This window comes from Anguilla anguilla, chromosome 6, assembly GCF_013347855.1.
Source record: "Anguilla anguilla isolate fAngAng1 chromosome 6, fAngAng1.pri, whole genome shotgun sequence".
Classification (NCBI taxonomy): Eukaryota; Metazoa; Chordata; class Actinopteri; order Anguilliformes; family Anguillidae; genus Anguilla; species Anguilla anguilla.
This window is the reverse complement of record NC_049206.1, coordinates 53,866,797-53,887,047: the sequence shown is the minus strand read 5'-3', so window position 1 is coordinate 53,887,047 and position 20,251 is coordinate 53,866,797. Positions and strand designations below refer to the sequence as shown.

At 46.8% G+C, this 20,251-nt stretch overlaps 1 protein-coding gene across 2 annotated transcripts in view; it reads left to right on the top strand.

The window, feature by feature from the left end:
• The window catches only part of galnt14 (UDP-N-acetyl-alpha-D-galactosamine:polypeptide N-acetylgalactosaminyltransferase 14 (GalNAc-T14)), a 74,953-nt gene that overhangs the window by 21,601 nt on the left and 33,101 nt on the right, over positions 1-20,251 (top strand). For both annotated transcript variants that reach the window (XM_035423281.1, XM_035423282.1), the window contains exon 3: positions 19,125-19,223. In XM_035423281.1, the coding sequence (XP_035279172.1) occupies positions 19,125-19,223 (99 nt within the window). The remainder of the gene's footprint in view (positions 1-19,124; positions 19,224-20,251) is intronic.

Genomic DNA, 20,251 nt, shown 5'->3' with positions numbered 1-20,251 from the left:
GGCCTGCATCACACGTTTTTACTGCCTGGCATTTTAAACCTTTTGGGGATTTTTATTATAACAGTAGTGCTGTTGTGCAGTTATTAAGTTGAGTTATATAATGTTAGTATATAGATTATGGGCAGTTAGTGAGCCAGGGAGTTTTTTTTCTTTTTTTTTGATTTCGGGGAAACACAAAGTAATTTTCAACCTCCCCAAACAACTAAACAACTTTATTTAATGGCAGCTCAGTTCTTGGATGTAGCTGCAGTAGTTGAAGCACAACCAAATAATATCAGCTTGACTTTGATTTTTTTAAAAATCAATAAGGTATGAGGTTATGATCTAATGTGCCTTTTTGCAAAACAATTATTGGAAATGTAAGTAACAGCTCCTGTATGATGTCCATTTAATCAAATCGCTAGCACAAATATAATATTCATGACTCCCTAAATCTCACAGTATCTTACGTTTGCTTTAAAAAATGTAGTGTCCTTCAATTCACCATACGGAGATCCAAAGACAGCTGTTCAGTCAAGTGTATTCTGTAGTGGTCTGTTTGATAGAGACGTTACTGCAGTGCAGTGAGAGATAGTGTAAGTCCTGTGTAGAATCCCAGCCGGTCTTATTTGAAACCTTCAGGCATCCTGCCAACCAGGGGGGTCACATAACCCTTCCACTCCCCCTTTCAGAGTGTCGGCTTGTACCCGTCCCATCGCAACCCATCGCCAAACCTGCAGATCTGACTTTATCTCCTCCCCCTTTTTCTGGGTCAAGTGTTATTGGCCCGGTGTGGCCTGACCTGTGGCTCCCCTGGTCTGGGCTGCCAGATCCGCCCAGCTCTGGTAGAGCCCACGCACAGTGCTGGGTCACACAGCAGTTTGAAACAAGAGAACCTGGCATCTCATTTGGTCTATGCTGCAGATACAGAGATGGCAATAGCACTGCTAATGTATGGCGGTTTGAGCCGCTCCAGGTCTTACCACCAGCAGGTTAGCATACCACCAGCATTACATTAGATCGTGTTCATTTAGCGGTCCAGAGCGGCTTGCCTTCGGGCATCGGCCTCCCGTAGAGCCTGGACTGGCTGGTCGCGTCTGTTGTCGCGTTTCCATCCCAGGGATGCGTTATGGTTCGTGAGTGGGCTGATATACACCCTGCCCGGTGTCTCTCACCTCCTCCTCCTCCTCCTCCTCCCTCCTGTCTGGTGTCTGTTTCACATCCTCCTATCTCTCCCCTCTCCCTGACAGGCAATCGTTGAACAAGCGAGCGTTTCCGTGTCCGAGCACACGGGAGATCTAAGGGTCTCCTCTGTGAGATCACTGCCCCTTTTTTAACAGCGTAATTTATGTGGCGTGGACAGCGGCCCTAAAAAAGAGGCGGGCGGGACTGCAGGAGCGTTTCAGGCCCGGTCGAAAAGCCGCGTTTTGTAAGTTCAGGGACGGTTACGCCAGTGCGGCAAAATAGCTGCCGGGTTGTGTGTGGCCGGAGTTGCGTATATTTAACTCTCATTAGCAGGCCGCAGGAATGCACGCGACGTCCTGGATGTCGGTCGGGGGACCGCCCGAAAAGACCTCGGGTCGCGCCGGAAGATCGTTTTCCGTCTAGCGGGGGGCATCGCCAAAGCATTAATAGGCCTATTGAATTACAGCCTTGCCGTCTCACGCCCAACCCCACAGGTCCTCTGCTATTCCTGTGCTCTCCATGACGGAACCGCTCTATTTATTCCTCTCCTTGCTTCAAATGCCACAGGAACTGCCGCCTCAGTCACTTGACCGTTTTACAACTCGAGTCAATCGGCGTCTAAAACGCACCGTGTGACATTCACGCTGCAAACTTATGCCATGTTTACCAACTAAGAGTCTAAGGCAGTCTGGTAAAAAAACCAAAAAAAAAAAAAAACAGTGAAATGTTGAAACTTTAAACTCTTTTTTCTTGCGTGCTGACATGGCTTAGCACCTGTATTGCCCAGACCCATCGCAGACAAGTCGTTTTTTTTTACAGCTTATAAATATTAATGCGCCACCGGAGTTATTTGCAAGTTATTTTCGAGAGGCGAACATGCGGTTTAATCCATTGTGCTCTTCGGTGTGACACGGGCCGCCGCTGCATATTCCAATGGCTGTTCGCATTATGCGTCATGTGTATTCAATTTTCAGCTCCGTTTGGCCCGCCTGAATTCGCCGTGTCGAGATGTGCGATAAAGCCGGCCCGCGTTTACGCTTTCCCCCGACGGCACTCCGCGCCGTCGTCGCCGCTCTCCGATTTTCTGAATTCAGAATAGACCTAATACCCCCCTCCCCCCCACTTCACCGCCCGTTCGCACAAACCGACAGCATTTCCGGGGGCGACTTCAGCGCGAGTTGGCCAAACTGACGGAAAGTAACGTTTCGTATTTGCAGAATTCTTGCATCTTTGCAACGCTATGTTTTATTTTTTAGCTAATCGTTGTAACTCGATGTCACGGAGTTGACTTTATAAAGCGCTCGGACCACCTGCTCTGTACTGTTTACATTTGTTATGGAAGAGACCATACGAGCGTCAGGCTGTCGGGTTCAGGGGCTTCTGGCCTTCTACGTAAACCGCAGGGACAGACGGCCGCCTCCCCGTGAGTTGGCTCAGGCGCCCTGTGACCCTCTCCAGATGGGGAAGGCCGGGAGAGTCCCAGGCAGAGGGGGAGTGTGAATACCCAGGAAACCGAGGGTCAGATATGGGCCAGGAACGCGATTACAATACCGGCCTACATTCGATTGACATTCTTCCTTAACTTTGACTCGTAATTAATTATTTTTATGTGCAGATTAGACATTTAGGAGATGCTTATAAAAAGCAACTCACAGAAGGTGTATTTAAACAAGGGTAGGAAACCTAGTGGTAAGCAAAGCTACAATCAGACCTGCACTATGCTACTAGACCTGCAAATGATAATAATGAAATTATTTGACCAGTACAGTTGGGCGAGTTCAACGCCCACCAAAATGAACTCATCAAACTGGATTTGTGAAGAAAATAATAAACCCCTTGCATTTACAAGTTGTGAAATCGCTATATAAACCTTGATTGAATCCAGGATGTAGAGTCTGTCACTTTGTCATCGTTCCTAATAGTCCAACGTGATTAGCGGCGAAGCTCGTCTGATATAAGTGGCCGTTTAAAGTAAGGATGATTATCCGTTTCCGTGAACACTGCATTGCTGCCAATAAGCAACAAACGTTCAATGCCCCCTCAAAGACAAGGTAAGGCACGGCACCAGCTACTTAAGATCCAAATCTCCGGGTAAATCACAGATCTTTTCATTCTGACATGTTTCGATGGGATCGATGTGAAAGATTACTTCCTTCAACTCCTAGCCGCTTTTTGTCGAGTAGCCTGCACTCCCGTCCCGTTACAGATCCGTCCTGCGAAAGAGGAGAGTTTGTCTCGGTTGTGTCCTTCGCGAGGCTGTCTACGAGACTGCATCCTTTAAACGGATTACAGTCAACTGATAATGCGCTTTAAGGAGCTCCACGCGTTCGGCGCTTTCACAGCCTGCCGAGCACGTGCGTTTGATTTACAATAATAAGCCGGGGCTGCAGCTGAGACAGACGACTGTCAAATGCAGCGGAAAAAAAGATGCCTCTTAGCCGACGAAGCCTTTTTGCAGAGAACAAAAGTTCAAGATTCAAATGAGGCATTTTTTTTTTACATTTCGCTACAAATAGCAGGTATAGTTCAAAGTGAGAACTAAAAAAAAATGTCTCAAATAAATGTACTAGGGGAAAAAAATTACATTTTACAAATGTCTTTTTTGCTGATAGTTTCCAGTTGCATTAAAATTCTCATGTTCCAGCTCAGTGATCTTTGCACAGGATAATGTTTATAACCCCCTAAATTAACAAAATGGGAAGTGACAGCTAAGGAATATCTGGAGCAACGTGCAGCACACGCTATTTGGAGTCTGAAAAAGCGCACTTCGGGCGCGGTGGCGGGGTCATGGGAATAGTCACTGTGAGTGGGAATAGTCGTCACGGAACATGAAAAGCCTCTTTCAGACACGTCGCCTCGCCGAACGCCATGTCTGAGGCGGTGCTGCTGCTGGCATCGACGGCTGGGTGTCAGATTTCTAAGTGATTTGTCACTTCTTGTGGATAGGACGGGTTACTCTGCCCAAGCCTAAATAAATCAGACCTTTTTTTTTCCTAGGCTAGGATCTGCTTTCAGATCAGATATTAAGAAGATTACATCACTGTATTCATAAATAAACATTCATGGTGGTGCCCGTTTGGCTTTGAAAGTACAAAAGGATTTGGTACTTTCAAAATTGGTACTTTCAAATTTGGCATGCAAAACTCAACAGTTTTGCATGCATGCTTTTTGAAAACACAAACAATGTAAAATAACTAGGCCTAATTGGTGAGTTATTATCAAGAAGAATTAAAAAGCCATGTAAAAGTATGAATGATTCTAATTGTAGACACAGAGATGTACCACTGTATGAAATAGCCCACTTCCAGTTAATTGATAGTTTCACATTTAAAAAATCAGCTTTTGAATTTTAAAACGTGTTTTAAGTGGGTCGTACTGATGGGAGAGTTAATACATGTCATCAAAATTAACATATTAATTCCAACATCCTAAAAGGGTTACAGCGCGATGAGAGAACGGGACTTGCATTATGGAAATAAATTCGGCGTAATCGCTGGAGCACGGCATGCGCATTCCTCTCCGTGTCTCTGAGCCCTTTTGCTCACACGGGAGCGATATAATAAATGTGCGGGCCGCAGGTTAGCCAGCGGAGTGTTAAATCACATGCAAAATTAGACTTCCTCGAACATCTGCCGCGGCACCCTCGTACCCCTCGCCACCGTGTCAGATGGTGCAGCCTATGGGGGCTACGCCGCGAGGGCGTGAGAGAGAGGGGGGGGGGAGGAGCAGGCAGGAGGAGCGCAGCGTTCGCGCGTGGCTGCCCACGGAGGGAGGCACCTTTTCTCGGGCTATTAACTGATAAGCCGCGCGGTCACCGGGAGCCGCGCGTGCCGTTAATTGAAGCCGGCGTTTCTTCGGCAGACAATCGCCTCCTGAATTTTTTTTTCGGCGTGGTTTCCGCACGTGACCAGCCACGTCTCCGAAGCCATTTTTAAATGCGTAAATGGAGTTAAGGCGGCGCTCCGACCTCTCTAACCCACTGAACCGGTGGACTTGTCCTCTGAATTAAGTGTCGGCAACCTCCCGTTGCCGCAGATGGTGAATTTTTTGGTTTCGTTTTTAAACGGCAGTTAACAGTGTATTAAGGCCATCGTCAGCAGCCCATGGAGAATGTATCCTGCTGGGCCGCTCTCCTTTCTAATTATTCCCCTAATCGTTTAAGTCAGCCGGAATAGGATCTGGTAGTGGACGGAACGATCGGTCTTGGCTTTATTGGGTGAAAGGATAACATTTTCTATGATTTAAACACAGGCGAGGATATAAATCCTGTAAATCTTATACGGTGAGATCTCTTTTTTCATTGATGAATGTAGAATTCAATTGGAGCCCCCGCACAAGCATTTGAAATTGCCCTCTGATCCAATTATGTTGTAAGTTATGACTGGACTACTTAATGGCGTCCAAATGGCCTACACGGCTGTAGTGAAATTCTAAATTTGTAAATCAATACGGTGTCCTGCTTGCCTGCAATCAATAGATCTCGTTAATGATAGGAAACCATTATGCTGAACGGGGGGACCATTTTTAACAATTCGAAGACAGTGCAATAAAAAGTAAATTGATGTAATTTATTCAGGTGCACATATCAATTACAGAGCTTGACATTTTCCAATGCATAGGTAAAAGCAAGCAGTCTGAAAGCAGTCTACTACTGAGACACAGTTCAGACATTGCTGAAGCTAGAGCTGACAGCATTCTACCTGTGCGTATAATGTCTTCGAATACAAACTCAACAAGCGCGAACGGCTAAAATCACACGCTAAAGCTCTGTAAAGTCTCACAGCAACATTACTAGTGTTAAATAAACACAGACCACAGTAGGGACAATATGCACTCTATTAGGGCTGATAGTACTATCAGAGTTCATGTTTCACTGAAGATGTTGCTGTGTTCTGGGTTGAACAGGAAGTAAATGACGACCTGCTGTAAATTCAAGGGCGTGGTTGTACAGCCCAGTCTAACTGAATGGACACGGACAAAGTGGACTTTGTTGAATGGATACAGTGCCGCACTGTGTTTTGCTTCCATCATATTTTGAAGGGAAACGTAAACCTGTGCAGTTATATTCCCTGTGCTTTCCTCAATGTAGAAGGAGAGCAAAACTACTGTACCACCGACAAACTATGCAGTTCTAGTTGTAGCTCTAGGCTCCAGTTTTAGTTTCTACAGTTTAGACTACAGACTTTCTCCCCTGTACAAGGTAGAGTGCCTCCTGAGTCCTTTTTTAGGACTCGTGACATTTCTGTTGTGTGTAGGTTTTATGACTCCCTGTTGTGGAAATAACCAGACTGGCTCATAACCTCGGTGACCGTAAACAGGGTTCAGCTACCACTCCTCTCTGTGTGTCTCTTGGTCATCCCAAGGACGCCCTGACCGTAGGCACTCCCGCTACAGGTGTGACTGTGGACCGAGGGCCAACCTGAGAAAGGTCTAGTTGCACAACCTCTGAACCACTGGTGGTACTGGATCCAGCACTTCTCCCATTCTGCGTGCAGTCCTGTGATTTTAAATACCATCTCCCAGTGGAGAGGACCCTGGATTAAGTTTGGATGCCTCGGGGGTTGTTTTGCCCTCAGACCTGCAGAGGAGAGCAGGTTTAAAGGCGGTGAGAATGGCTTGACAGTTGGGAGCCACACAGCAGGGTTTATTTGACGCGTTTCTAGAAGCACAAGCAGACATTTTGGACCCCAGTCTGCTTCAGCAGGCATTTGTCTGCCACCTGTGATGCTGTAGACCAGAGGTGGACAACAAGGGCCGTGTGTGTCTCTGGTTTTTATGCCAACTTCTGGCCTTAATTAGTTCATTTGCTCTCACCATTATGCCATCTGACATTTTAGCTACATTTCTTGGTGATTGCATGAACGAGAGCCAAAGACCGTTGTTGTGTCCCTGTATGAAACAATTTACTGTGATCTAATCCACGAGCGAACCCGTGTTGGTGTATACAGCCAGTTGACTCATTTAGCCAGGGTAATGGGTGGATACAAAAATCTGCATACACACTGGCCTTCCAGGACCCGGAAATGGCCACCTCTAATGTAGATACCTTGTATCTCCTGAGTACCAGGCCCAGGCTAGTGATTCACCCCCCTGGAGCTGCAGGGGGCACATAGTCGCATTCCACTGCACAAAGGACACCAGAAGCACCCCACGGTTGGCCATCGAGGGTCGAATGTGTTCCTGTCAGCCCTATCACTCTGGCTCCGTTGACCTTAACAGGAAAACACTCACTGATGCGGCCGGCGGCTCAGCTGGCCCTGCGAGGCATTCTGGGTCGTAATCGGCCCAGACAGCTGTCTGACTCACTGAGGAGCGGACGCAGAGATGCAGACGTTCCTCCACCCTCGCGGGCGCTGGTTACGCATGAATGCCCGGCAAAGCCAGTCCACCCCCCCGATCGGTCCCTAACCTTTGCCGGCATCGCTGCGGACTGAACGTTAATGGTGCCGATGCCGTGGAGGACAGAGTCCTTCTGGCTACAGGGCTTCACCGGGTGCCTGCCTGCTCATGCCCCTCACAATGATCACGGAGAGATCGCTACACTTAGTCATGATGGGTTATAAATGCTGTCTGTGATGACAAGCATATGTATAGATTGCCCACTACTGAACAGAAGTTACATAGTTATGGTTCTCTGATATACTGCTTGACCTGTCTTAAGCAGAGGAGTGAGTAGTGATAATGGTGGCTGGTATTTATTGGGGCATATTTCCTAGCCCCTAATACCATGCCTAATTTCATACTGAAGCTTCTCAGAGACTGAATATCATTATTCAGGGTGCGGTGCTAGCTAATACTTAATTGATGATGTTTTTCTCAGAAAGTTAATTTTGACATCTGGAAACTTTCCTTTTAAACTCCACACCAATCCCTCTGCGTGGCTTTAACTGAGTCTGTCGGTGCCTCGGCTTCTCTCTGCAAAACACATCCATAATTCATACCTGAGAAGGAACACTAAATGGATGTTTTGTCTGAAAGAAATGCCTCTCATCACCATCCCTCTTTTGAACATGAAAAATATTCACTAGGAATCCAGAGCAGGATTGGTAGGGATTTGGCATAATGTTTTCATTTGTTGGCTTAGTTTGTCCAATGGCAAGACCAAAGGGACCAATTAAATATCAATTAATGCAGTGGAGGTTAATAGTAGACAGGAGACACACAATTGGTTTGAACTGCAATCCAACTTGTCAGCTGCACCAACACATTTATGAGGGCTTATGTGGTACTGCTGTGCTGGCCAAATTTCAAATGATGCCGCGTGAAAAGGTAGAAATACAAAGGCAAAAAGCAGAAGACTTTGCTGGCAGTTTTAATGGCAGATGACTCAGTGAAGTCTGAAAGCCTGCTTTTCTCTCAGTTTCTAAACAATGAAGTTGGTACTTTGCACGAACCCCGACTGACACATGCGCAAGGCATTTGTGTAGATGATTCTAGGCTTCTTTTAGTAAACAAGAGTCGTGCAAAGAATACTCATTCTTTTGAGAATCTCTGGCTAGTTGTCAAGCTGACTTGCATCATCAATGGAAGAGGAAGTTTGGGGTCTTATTTATATGATGTGGCTTGGAATGCTCAATCCTACATACATACATCGCAGTACGTATGTTTTTACATATTATGCAAGTAATTGGTATTGCACATATAATAGAATTTTCTAAGATTTGACCAACATTCTCCCTTATAACCCACAAATATACGTTTTGAAGGTAGGACCGTGCCTTGTTTTTTTAGTTTCTTACTCTTTTTCCAAGTAAGGGAACTAAGCAGTTAACCTTAAGCAATTTAAGCGAGCGAATTTAAAGGTGAAATTGTGACACTGTTGTCACTCGCTGATGTCTTGCCGGTGGGGGTGAGGGCCCCGTGCCGAAGGCTCGGAGCTGCTCTATAAAGAAGGTGTGACCGTCTTTATTTTCGGGGGAAAAAAAGCCAGACCTTGCAGCGCTGACAGAAACGCGAGCTCTTCGGCGCAAAAAAAAAAACTGCATAGAGCAGTCGTCCCCCGGGGGATGTAATCACTCATAAGCTACAGGAGAGCACGTCTCCATGCCCCGACGAGCATGCACAAAGCAGCGTTTGACGAGTGCGGCGCGGTGTTCACTGCGCATGCCGCCGCCTCGCACGTCTCGCATTGTGCATTTTTGTAATTAGTCTGTGAATTCTGCTGTTTTCCCGGCTTTCGCCCAACGAGCTGAGCGTCTCTCTCTTTCTCTTGTCGGGTTCGGCCGACGGGGAGTCGTCAGGATCGTAGCGGAGTGCCAAAATGGAACAGATCCACCCGTACTTACACCACGCTAAGAATGTATACGCTAGAAAAAACGCGGCATGTTGCTTTAGCGTTAGCTGCATTACGTGCATTGCTTTGGTGGAGGAGGTGTGGTGGAACTGGAAGGCGCTTGCTTAGGTCACAGGTATTGGCCAGTCATTCAGCAGGGTGTTGTGAGAGGCGGGTCCGCAGTCTGGATGTCAGTGGCGGACGGTGTCGACCGAAAGGCTGGCCAGCAAACATCTGTCTCAGGCCCGGGCACCGTTCCAGTGCGGGACCTAATGTTGATTTCAGCATCTGTTCAGGGATGAAGCTCTGATAGCTGTCAGGACCCGTTTCTCAACAGAACGGCAAATTATATTTAATGGTCATCCGGCCACTTAGTGCCGAGCATCCACCCCCACCCCTCTGCCTTCCCTTATGGACAGTTTAAGCGTTGGATTTGGTTACCAATTAATTTTGTCAATGCAGATACATCAAAGGCCTGGCAGAGGGAGGCTTCAGTGTGCTGACAGGGCCCAATTAGGGAGCAGAGACACGGCTCGCCGACTGACTGGCCACTAAATCAGGACAGGCGGTGTAATGCATGAGGATCCCAGACTGTGCCAAAAAAGCTCCACACGCGACTCCCACAGACCGCCAAAAAAGCGCCACAAATGACTCTCATAAACTGCCAAAAAAACAGCACAAACGACACACACAATTCGCCAAAGAAGCTCAACAAACGACTCACACAAACCTTCAAAAAACCAGCACAAACGACTCGCGCAAACCGCCAAAAAAAACAGCACAAACGACAGTAACAAACCGGTGAAGAAGCTCAACAAATGACCCGCGCAAACCGCTGTTGCGAGAGTCCAGGGGACGAACGAAAGCTCCAGAGAAACGCAGCGGTTTAGTCACGCTCTGGAGAGAACCGTCTCTCCTCGCAAGCGATATCTCAATTAGGGCAACAAAAAAAAAGAAAAGAAAACATTTTATTGGTCTTTGACACTTTTTTTTTCTTTTTTTCCAGGCCGGACAAGGCTGTGTGGGTCTGAACTGGCCCTCCGGGGGGATGCTGTCTGAAGCGTGGGGGTGGTTAATGTAATGGAGAATCTGACGCTAAGCCCCTCCATCAGACAGCACCATTAAGCCGGAGCGAGCGGATGGCGGGAAGGGGTGGAGGGGGGATGTGTGTGTGTGTGTGTGTGTGTGTGTGTTGGGGGGGGGGGGGGGGGTGAGGGCGGGTTAAAATGGCAATCTAATTCAGCGAGGAGACAAAAACACTCAGAGTGCGTTCTAAGTTCAAGCTTCCCGTCCGACAGTTTTTTTTTTTCCTTCTTTTTTTGCCGGTGGTGACATTTTCACTAATTGGATGATTCAGCAGAGATTGCCTGTCAGAACCTCTGATTCACATTTAACAGTGGAAGAGGGGCTTCAGCTGGGCAGCGAACATGCAGGGCCACGCTGTGTCTTCACAGATGAAGATGAAGATAAAGTTCACAGCAAACCTGGTGCAACACAACATTTACAGAGCAGATAGGGGGAAGGGAATGGCATTGTTGGTATTTTCTTTGTAAGAAATGAAATGCACAGACTATGTCATTTCAGTCAGTATTTTCAGTATTTATGTGTAGCCTTGCTTAAAGAATGCTGTGGCTGTTTTGAAAGTTTGAGAGGTCCCCCAGGAAAAGTGTTGCCAGATACCCCCCAAAATGTTCACCCTTTAAATAATCCTCCATCTGCTGTTGACTCTGCATATTTGCACTTTTGCATTATTCACAAGTAAGCTACTATACACTTGGGGTGGGGAGTAAAACCCCAATCTGGAAACCGTGCCAATGAAGCGCCATGGCAACCAGGAGCCAACGTTTTTCCATGAACCAGACCTCCGATAATGTCGGTGTTGGTAAACGTAAAGCCTCTGTCTGTCCGCGAGCCATTTCCTGAGTGGAGGCATGTGTGGAAAACAAACAAGGAAAAATGACCTGGAGGGGCCAACGGCAACACGCCTCGCGGGGAGGAAGCGGCTTTCTGTGCAGCGCCGGAGTGATTGTCAGAAAACCAATAGCTGTCAGATAAGACCAGACAAAAAAACCGGAGGCGCAAAATCGACACACCCGCGAGAAGAATCTGTTGCTAATTGTTTTAGTTGTGCTGTCAGTCCCGAGGTGTGTGTGTGTGTGTGTGTGTATGCACTTGTTTTTATATCTGTGTGTGTGTTTTTGTGGGTGTGTGTGTTTGTGTATGTATCTGAGTAGGCTACACATTTAGGAAAATGTGTTTTCAAACCTTCGCTCCCAGTATTTTTCCGTTCCAGCGCGGAAACGGAGGAGCTCTGTATCCCGTGCCGTGCCAGTACCTGCCCGCGGAACAGAAAGGGTGGCTTGTGCGCGGTTGTTTTTCAGGTGCGGGCGGCTCCGGCTGCAGTGGATGGCAGGGGCCGATTAACCAGAGGGTCCCGCCTAACGCAATTAAACGCAGCGGCGTGCTCTGGCGCGTTTTTTGTGAGGGCTGGTTATTTTTTTCTGGGCTGCGGACTCCATCGCCGTGGTGACAGATGGGGAGAGAATGGCCGGTGTTCCCAGCTGGGTGCTCGCTCATTCTGCCTCTCTCTCTCTCTCTGTCTCTCTCTCTCTCTCTCCTCGCCCGGCCCGGTGAACAGCAAGCCAGGAGAGAGGCTCGTCACAGCCAGCCACGCGGAGAAGGCCGTTGCTGTTTTATTTATTTTTGTTCACCCCCTCCACCCCCACCCCCCACCCCCCCAAAAGAAAGCCAGACCAGGCTAATTCCAAACCAACCCACCCACCCCCGCCTCTGCTTTCCCCTGGTGGTGTCCTCTCCGGAACATTCCGCTCGCTTCTTCTTTCGGTTTTCACGTCTGCTCCCCCGTCTCTCCGGAGGAGTCGGGGAATGATTCCATCTTCCGTGTGAAGCCGGGGGAAAAGGCATCGGGGAAGAGAGAGAGAGAGAGAGGGAGGCACGGGCAAGGGAGAGCGTTCGCGTTCACCTTATAAACCACGTTCCCTCAGCTGAGGCTGTCTGACGTCCGTCACGTGACCCCGACCGCGTCGGCGCAGCATCCGAACCCGTCCTTGAGAGAGAGACAGAGAGAGAGAGAGAGGGAGAGGCATCAACGGATTTAGAAACAGAACATATGGCGCAACCTGATTAATAGAAAAGGTGTTCCTTTTTAATGAGGTGTAAAATGAGCCTGTAACGCATAGCGCCTTCCTCGCCGAAACACAACGGCAAAAAAAAAAAACCCCAACATGTTAAGCTTCGCGCCAGTTTGGCAGCGAACGGAATGTCGATAATTAGAAATAATAGGCAGCCGTCTCCATCCATTTCTCAGTCAAATATTGATGTTATTCTCTGAATGCTCGGATGGTGGATCAAACACGTTTTCCTTGTGGGAATCCAATTTCGCATCTACCAGCTGAGTACATGCGGATGTTTTTTTCTCTCCAAACATATGGGATTACGTATATACACAACTTCGCAAATTAAGATAGGGATAGCGGAAGCTCAGAAATCTACTTTTTGAAACGAGAACGGGCATAACATAACAACCTGTCATTTAAAAAAAAAAAAAAAAAAAATCCTATCCAAAAATGGCACTGTCCCACGCCTCAGGGTGCTTCCAGCAGCCAATCCTTGCGTTAATCCCATTCACGTAGCGGCGCGCTCCTTTGCACAGATGTTTTGGCTGACGAAGACTCTCATTATGTGCTGTATGGATACTATTTAAAAGATCCCCATCTATAATAGATCCTCGGCAGCGCCTGGGAGTAATGATCTGTTCCGGTTCCCCAGTCGCTCCTTCATCGCCGTCGTCTTCGGCGACTGGAGCGAAGCCAACTGTCACTTCCTCTCCGCCTCTCCCGTCCGCCGCTCGTTCGCCGCTCCTGTGCTGGCATCCTAGGTATGATGGACACAAATGGGGCAGTTTTCCATGCATTATAATGTGCGCACACAGTTCGAGCGGCCATCGCGTAAAGATTAGACTTTTACGGGTCGCTTTTATTGGCTGCAGCTTGCTGTCTATCAGCATTCGCAATATGGCTGTCTCGTTTGGCTAATTGCAGTTCAGCGTTCAAGGCTTTTTAGCGTGTTCAGCTCCTAAAGTGCAGGGAACCATTCTTGCTGTTTTATTAGTGTGGCATTACTAATTAAAATGACTATTTGTGTATTGTGTCGTTATTACTGGCTTGTTAGCAGTTCATTGAGAATGTTACGTCTGTAGATTGTGTTTAATTCTGCTCGGAAATCGTTTAATGCCCCTTGATTTAGCAGGCTCTGGGCCTTCCAGCTGCATAGTAGTTAGACTTGAGAAATAAGACAGTTCTCAGTCCAAGGATTTTACTTCTGTTATACAATCTACGTTTTTAGTCTTGTGTAAATTATTCATTGCCTGAAGTTCTTTAGTTTTATTTAGTTCCACAGCATACTGTATGGAACTGTTTTCATATATTCAAGTGTGTTTTTATCTATTTAAAATCTATCAATTTGAATAAAAATACAGAGCATTTTTGGAGTATCGAATCTGCTCATTAGGGCTACCATTTGATGTTAGTTAGTATGCCTTAAAACAAGCAACCAAAAGAAGCAGTAAACCATATCATGGTAGCACAGTGCTGTTATCTTTTCGCCAGGAAATCGTGTTCTGAATTACATGGTACAGTGTATACCTCTCTACAGTATTAAGCTAAAATGAACTAGCATTGTTTTTATTCATTCACATCCTGTACAGTTCGCCATGATTCCAAATGGTCTTCACTGCATAGGAAGCCATTCTCATGATACCCAGAAACAGCCAACTGTGCTCCTGTACATTTCCATGGTAACAGTAAAAAGTGCTTTGGCATTTTGGTAAAAGGTATTTACATTTGGATAAAGAATCACTGATTCTTTTATATGCTAATTATAAATCATGACTGGGACTTGCTATTACTTTTCTATTTCTAATGCCCCTGTAAGAATTGCCTTGCAAACACTGTTTCTGACGGCGTAAATATAAGCTTACTCTGCTTAATGATCAGACGCGTCTGCCGCCTGGCGTCCCCATGGCGATTCCTTGAAATGAGAATATTTGTAATGCAATACTTTATCTGTGATGGAAGCCGAACTGACAGGAAACTGGACAGGATGGATTTATACTAATCTAATAGAACTTTCAGCCAATGCAGTTGTTTTATTCTCCCAGTAATGTCTTTTTAGAGATGCATTAGACTTTAATAAACACATCAAAACGTCATAAATGGCGCTCTCAAATAAACAAATTAAATCCATAAGTCCATAAGGAATTATGTATTTGTCCATAATGTGCAGATGGAACAGTTGTGACCACAAACAGTAACTGTTTATCAGTAGACGTTATTCAAAAGACTTTATTCTTTATTCAAATTTTTATGATTACAGATTATGCTGATATTTTTACACATTTCTAAGAGTGAAAAATGTATAAACCTACATGTATAAACCCATTTTTTGACCTTTAACTCTCATCACTGAATAACACAAGCCAATATTTTTCTCATCCAAGGAATAGTCAGTTGCAAAATGTTTCAGTAGCTTGGAAAATCTCATTATTGTTACATGTTTTTCACTAATAACTGTGGATTTTAATTCAGTTACCCAGTGAAGCTGTAATGTTCTCACGTTCTGGCGTCTGCCATTGTTGAACATCAGAGTTTTCTGGTAGGCTGGCTTGTTATGAATATTCATGCTGGGCGTGGCTGAAGAGAGAGCATCCATTATGAGCAGAGCAACACAGAGAGCACGGGAATCTCCTGTTACCAACCAGAACTTCTTCTGAATAAAGAAGCACATAAGAACACAGGAACTGAATATCTGTTCATTGTTTAGAACATCTTTGATATCACCCGCCGCCATAGAAATCATTCAACTTCCGAGATGGATCTTTTTCAGATACATCCGTGGCACTGTCCCCAAAGGACGGCATTCTTTGCCACTTGTCGCGGATAATAAATCAGTATTTCAGCTCTCTGTCGAGAGCAGCTGTGAATTTTAATGAATGTTTAAAATACCATTAAAGTGCAAGATGGATGATAAGAACTATTTCTTAGCTATTCCCTGTGGAATTTGATTGTGTTGTCTGTGACTCAGGCCCGAGCGAGTCGGTCTTGATAAAGATCCTGTTCCACTACCTTTACCCATGCTGCGAATAATGCTTTAAAGCGCTGTATCTCCTATCCTCAAACCTCTCTGGTGAGCAGACACTACACGTGTGCGCAGATGCAGAAAAAAGGAACGCAGAGGATCGTTGCGGCGTGGAGCTGGAAGGTTGACTCCCGTGGCTCGCAATTTTTCAACATCCAAATTCTGCGCCTCAAAATTCAGCAGGCGATTAAATGGAACGGTCAGACCGTCGAAACTGTATGTCCGCTGTCGAGAAACAGCCGTTATCTTTCGCTGCTGCGATTGGTGGAAATTCGCATTGTCGAAAGTTTCGCTTTTTGCGGGAATGCAATTATTTATGTCACGCCGTAGACGTTTCTGCATTGTGAACGAGGGAATTAATATGATTTCAGATTAGATGGTACGTCAGACCTGGAGGAGATGTGCTGCGTGCTGGTTTTGCATGTATGAGTTATGTATGAGGAATTATTGGAAACTGCAGACAGAGGTGCGCGAGTATGTTGAAGCATAGGCATATTAAAGAAACCATTGAGTGCCCTGACATGCACCTCTGACTGAGATTTGACTGCAAAGTGATTTCAGGCTTTTCTGTCTCCACTGTGTATGCAGCCTTGTGTCTACCTTTGAAAGCTGCATAGAGAACAGAGCGAGTGAGGGACTTTTTCTTGCGAGCGATGAATCTGCGCTAAGAGATCATCTAATGATGATGCACCACAAAGAGCCGATCTCTCTTTTGCCCTCTGGTGACGGTTTCCTCCAGGAAGGCCGTCCGTTCAAAGACTGATGATCTCGCTCAGAAAAACCCAGCTGAAGAGGCCTGTCCTCATGTGAGATGCCAGCATCTGATCTGGAAGCCCTCCTGTGCAGTTGTTGTGAGTGAGCGTCCGGCGTGTGCCAACGGCCCGTCCTGGAACTGGCCGAATTTTGATACGGACCTGCGCCCACTTCTGGGGCACCGTTTCTCAGCTGAGACTACCTGCACCCCTCTCTCTGTGCCCTGGCCCTGAACTGCGGTGCCACTCAGCCCGTAAAAGTGCCAGACCCAAAATGGGATTCTGCAGTGGCACAAGGCACCTTAATTACTTCGTCTCGGTTTTTTACTTTTCTGGAAGCTTCTATCTGAGATTGGCCATCGGGTCAGGTTAAGGAAAAAAGGCAGAGGTTTTCCCCATCTTGAAATTCCACCCTCTGGCTGAATTTATGCATTGGAACAGGCCTCTGAGGTTAATGTACCTCACTCTTCCCATCTCACCATACTTCACACCTTCAAAATAAGAGTGCAGAGAAAATAAAATCCCTATTCAGGAAGCTGAGAAGAGCAATTTGCAGAACCCTAATGGCTGAGCGAAGGTGCTGTTGTTGTGTGTGGGAGAGAGAGAGCTGACTTCCAGGACCGAGAGGAGAAAGCTCATTCTCTATTCCTCGCCGCCGCCCTGCTTGGGGGGAGTAGCCCAAATCTTGACAGCATCCGCGGGCCTCCTCATCGCCAGGGGACGGCACCGTTCCGCGGAGACAAAGGTTGTGACAGGTGTTCCGCACGGGCGCTTCGAGCTGCCAGCGGTTCCCGCGGAAACGGGGCAGGAGCGGGGAAAAGGGTCCCGTAACGGGCTGGGAGAGCCGAACCGCCACGTCCCGGAGACGCCGCGTCGTCTGATCCGTTTGATCCGCGCGGGTTTTTTTTCCCACCGCGAGGCGAATCTTTAAACAGCTTCAAAAGTCCTGCGAAAAAAAAAAAGATGAAACGGATCGCTGTCCCCCAAACGCAAATGATCAAATATGAATGACTCCGGTTTGCCGCTGCGCCTGAAAGCCAAACAAATTCTCCCAAGGCTGCTCGGAAACGGAAAGGAAAACATCCACTTGTGATGGATTATTCAGAGAATGAGAATTTCGTGTGGAGGGGAAGTCAGTATTTAGAAGGGAGCTAATATTGCTTCTTTGAATGCCAGTGCAATGTAAACATTTCATGAATGATCAGATTTTAAGAACAAAAGGATGAATATTTCGGCAATGCTTTTGCCTCATTTATGACGGTATTTAGCTCGTCTTTCTCAAAAGCCTGCCTTGAGAATCATCATAGAATTTGAGGCTTTAGTCTAATTCTCAGACGAAATGGGCACATTTTTCTCAAAGGTGATCACTGTATCAATACATTTGTTTTGTTAAATACATTTTTAAAATAAAATAAAATAAAAAAATCCATGTAATGTGCACATTTGTCATATCACAACACTACTCGGTACAGTGAAAGACTGGCTTTGCACGGTGTCTGGGACCCACAGCTTCACTGTGACCTGCTTGTAGTATGTTTCTGATAACACAAATGCTATTACAACAGTAAAACCCATGGTAAGGGTTTGATTGAACATGCTACATGCTTATCGGGCTGCTTTGAAATGACCATTGCAAGGCTTTTGGTGCGCGTGCAGAAAGTGCTGTTTCCACTTAACTTTAAGTCCGTTTCAACCATCCATTAGATCTGCTGGACATGACAGTTTATATTGACTTATGAATGAATTGTGAATATGATGAATTAGCAGTCGCTGCGTAACGATCGACAAATTGTCTTTTAAAGTGCTGCTCCGATCTCTTGTGTGTGTTCCAGCCTTGTTTGCGTAGCAGCCCTCTCTGCATCGAGCCAAATATTCCTGACGCAGGGGGGCAGACGCTAACTCCCACACCGCTCGCGGTCAGAGGTTACCACGGGTTGCGTGATCGTTTTTTTTCCTCCTTCTTCTCTTTTTTTAATGAGCCGGCGTTCATCTATAATTTATAACCTTCCTTTATCATTCTTATCACACATTTGTTCCATCCTTACGCGACGGGATGCTTTTGTCTTGTTACCCCGGCAACAGTGCTCCCAATTATAAAGGCAGGTTTTCGTTTCGCGGTGAGCCGCGCCAGTCTTTCTGGCCGTGGCATTTATGGCGAGCCTGACCTGATATTTTGTGTCGTTATTGTTCTGCATGATAAATTAATTCATGGAAGGGGGAGGCACAGGTGGGAAGGGAGGAAACAGCATCGAGGCCAGGTCAGTTAGAAAAAATGCAGACTTCATTAATATTCAGCGCCGCGGGGCTCGCCGGCGGTGCGCCCCCTGGAGGCAGCCCGTCGCAGTTCACCGGTTCATCTAGACCAGGGCCGCCCAACCCTGGAGATCTGCCGTCCTGTAGGCTTTCATTTTGGCCCTAATTTGGCACTCCTGATTCTCCTAATTAGCAGCTCAGGGAGATTCTCTAGCTGTTGAACGAGATGTGGCCTTGTTAGGGTTGGAGTGGCGGTAGATCTCCAGGAACAGGGTTGGGCAGCCCTGGGGTTTTAGCAAGTGTAGCAGCTCCGGTCTTGAATGGCAGGGTAAAAAGAAGAAGTAGCTGACTGTGCACATTTCTGAGGAGATTTGTGCTGGGACTACGCCCTCCTGAATCGACCGAGGGTGCTCCGGAGGCGGGGCGGGTCCACACCTCGCAGTTGGGCATTCCACACTGGGCGGGGGCGAGGAGAGGCCCCCACCTGCGATTGGATTAATATGCAGGCTGCGTCTTGTCTGTTTCAGGTGCAGCGCATTGCATTATGGGCCGGAGTTGCCGCCCACGTCCATCATCATTACCTTCCACAATGAGGCCAGATCCACACTGCTGCGCACTGTAAGGAGGTAAGGCAGCTAATATGTCAATGTGTCACAGATCTCCACCTTCACATCCCATATGAGGTTGTTTCGTCTCCCAGGCTCCACCAGAGTTTGTCTGTGTAAGCTTTAAAGCTAGGATCTGAGGGTAAATCAAATTTTATGATAATAGTCTACCTAGATGGTCATCTCCTGCATTTCTTCAGTCCCTCCTTTTTCTCAACCAATGAGAGTTCTGGTTGGTAACAGAAATTTCTGTTGTTTCACAATATGCATTGCAACTGGACTTGGTCACTCCCCTTATTACATTTTTAAAAGATGCATCAAGTACACCATCGAACCAAAAGTATCTGGACACCCCTTGGTCTGGGGCTGTTTTTCATGGTTTGGGCTAGGCCCCTTAGTTCCAGTTCCAATTCTTAATGATACAGCATACAATCACCTTCTGTGCTTCCCCAACAGTTTGGAGGAAATGGTTTTGTGGAGAACGGTGCTGTAGAAATTGACTGGGCTGCTCAGAGCACTGACCTCAACTCCATCCAACACCTTTGGGATTAATTGGAAAGTCAACTGCCAGCCAGGCCTAATCGCCCAATCAGTGACCGACCTCACTAATGCTCTTCTGGCTAAATGGAAGCAAATCCCTGTAGCAATGCTCCATCGTCTGGTATAAAGCCTTCCCAGCAGAGTGGAGGCCATAGCAGCAAAGGGTGGACGAACTCCATACTAATGCCCATAATTTTGGATGAGATGTTGGATGTCAGGTGTCCCCATACTTTTTGCCATGTAGTGTATTTTTCTCAACAGGGCTGAATTTTTTTTTGCACCGAGAGAAAGGAGACTGGAGAGTGCTGTCAGTGTTAAGAGTACAGAGCTGAGTGGCTGACGGATGCGTACTGTAATATGCTCTAATTACCCTCGCTGAGACGGCAACGTGACCTTTGACCCCTTCAAGCAGTCTCATTAAGCGCTCAGGCGACGGCGGTGTCATCGGCAGGGTTGCCAATCAGCCCTTTTTGTCTGCATCGGGCTGAGCCTCGTTCCACCTTTAGCAG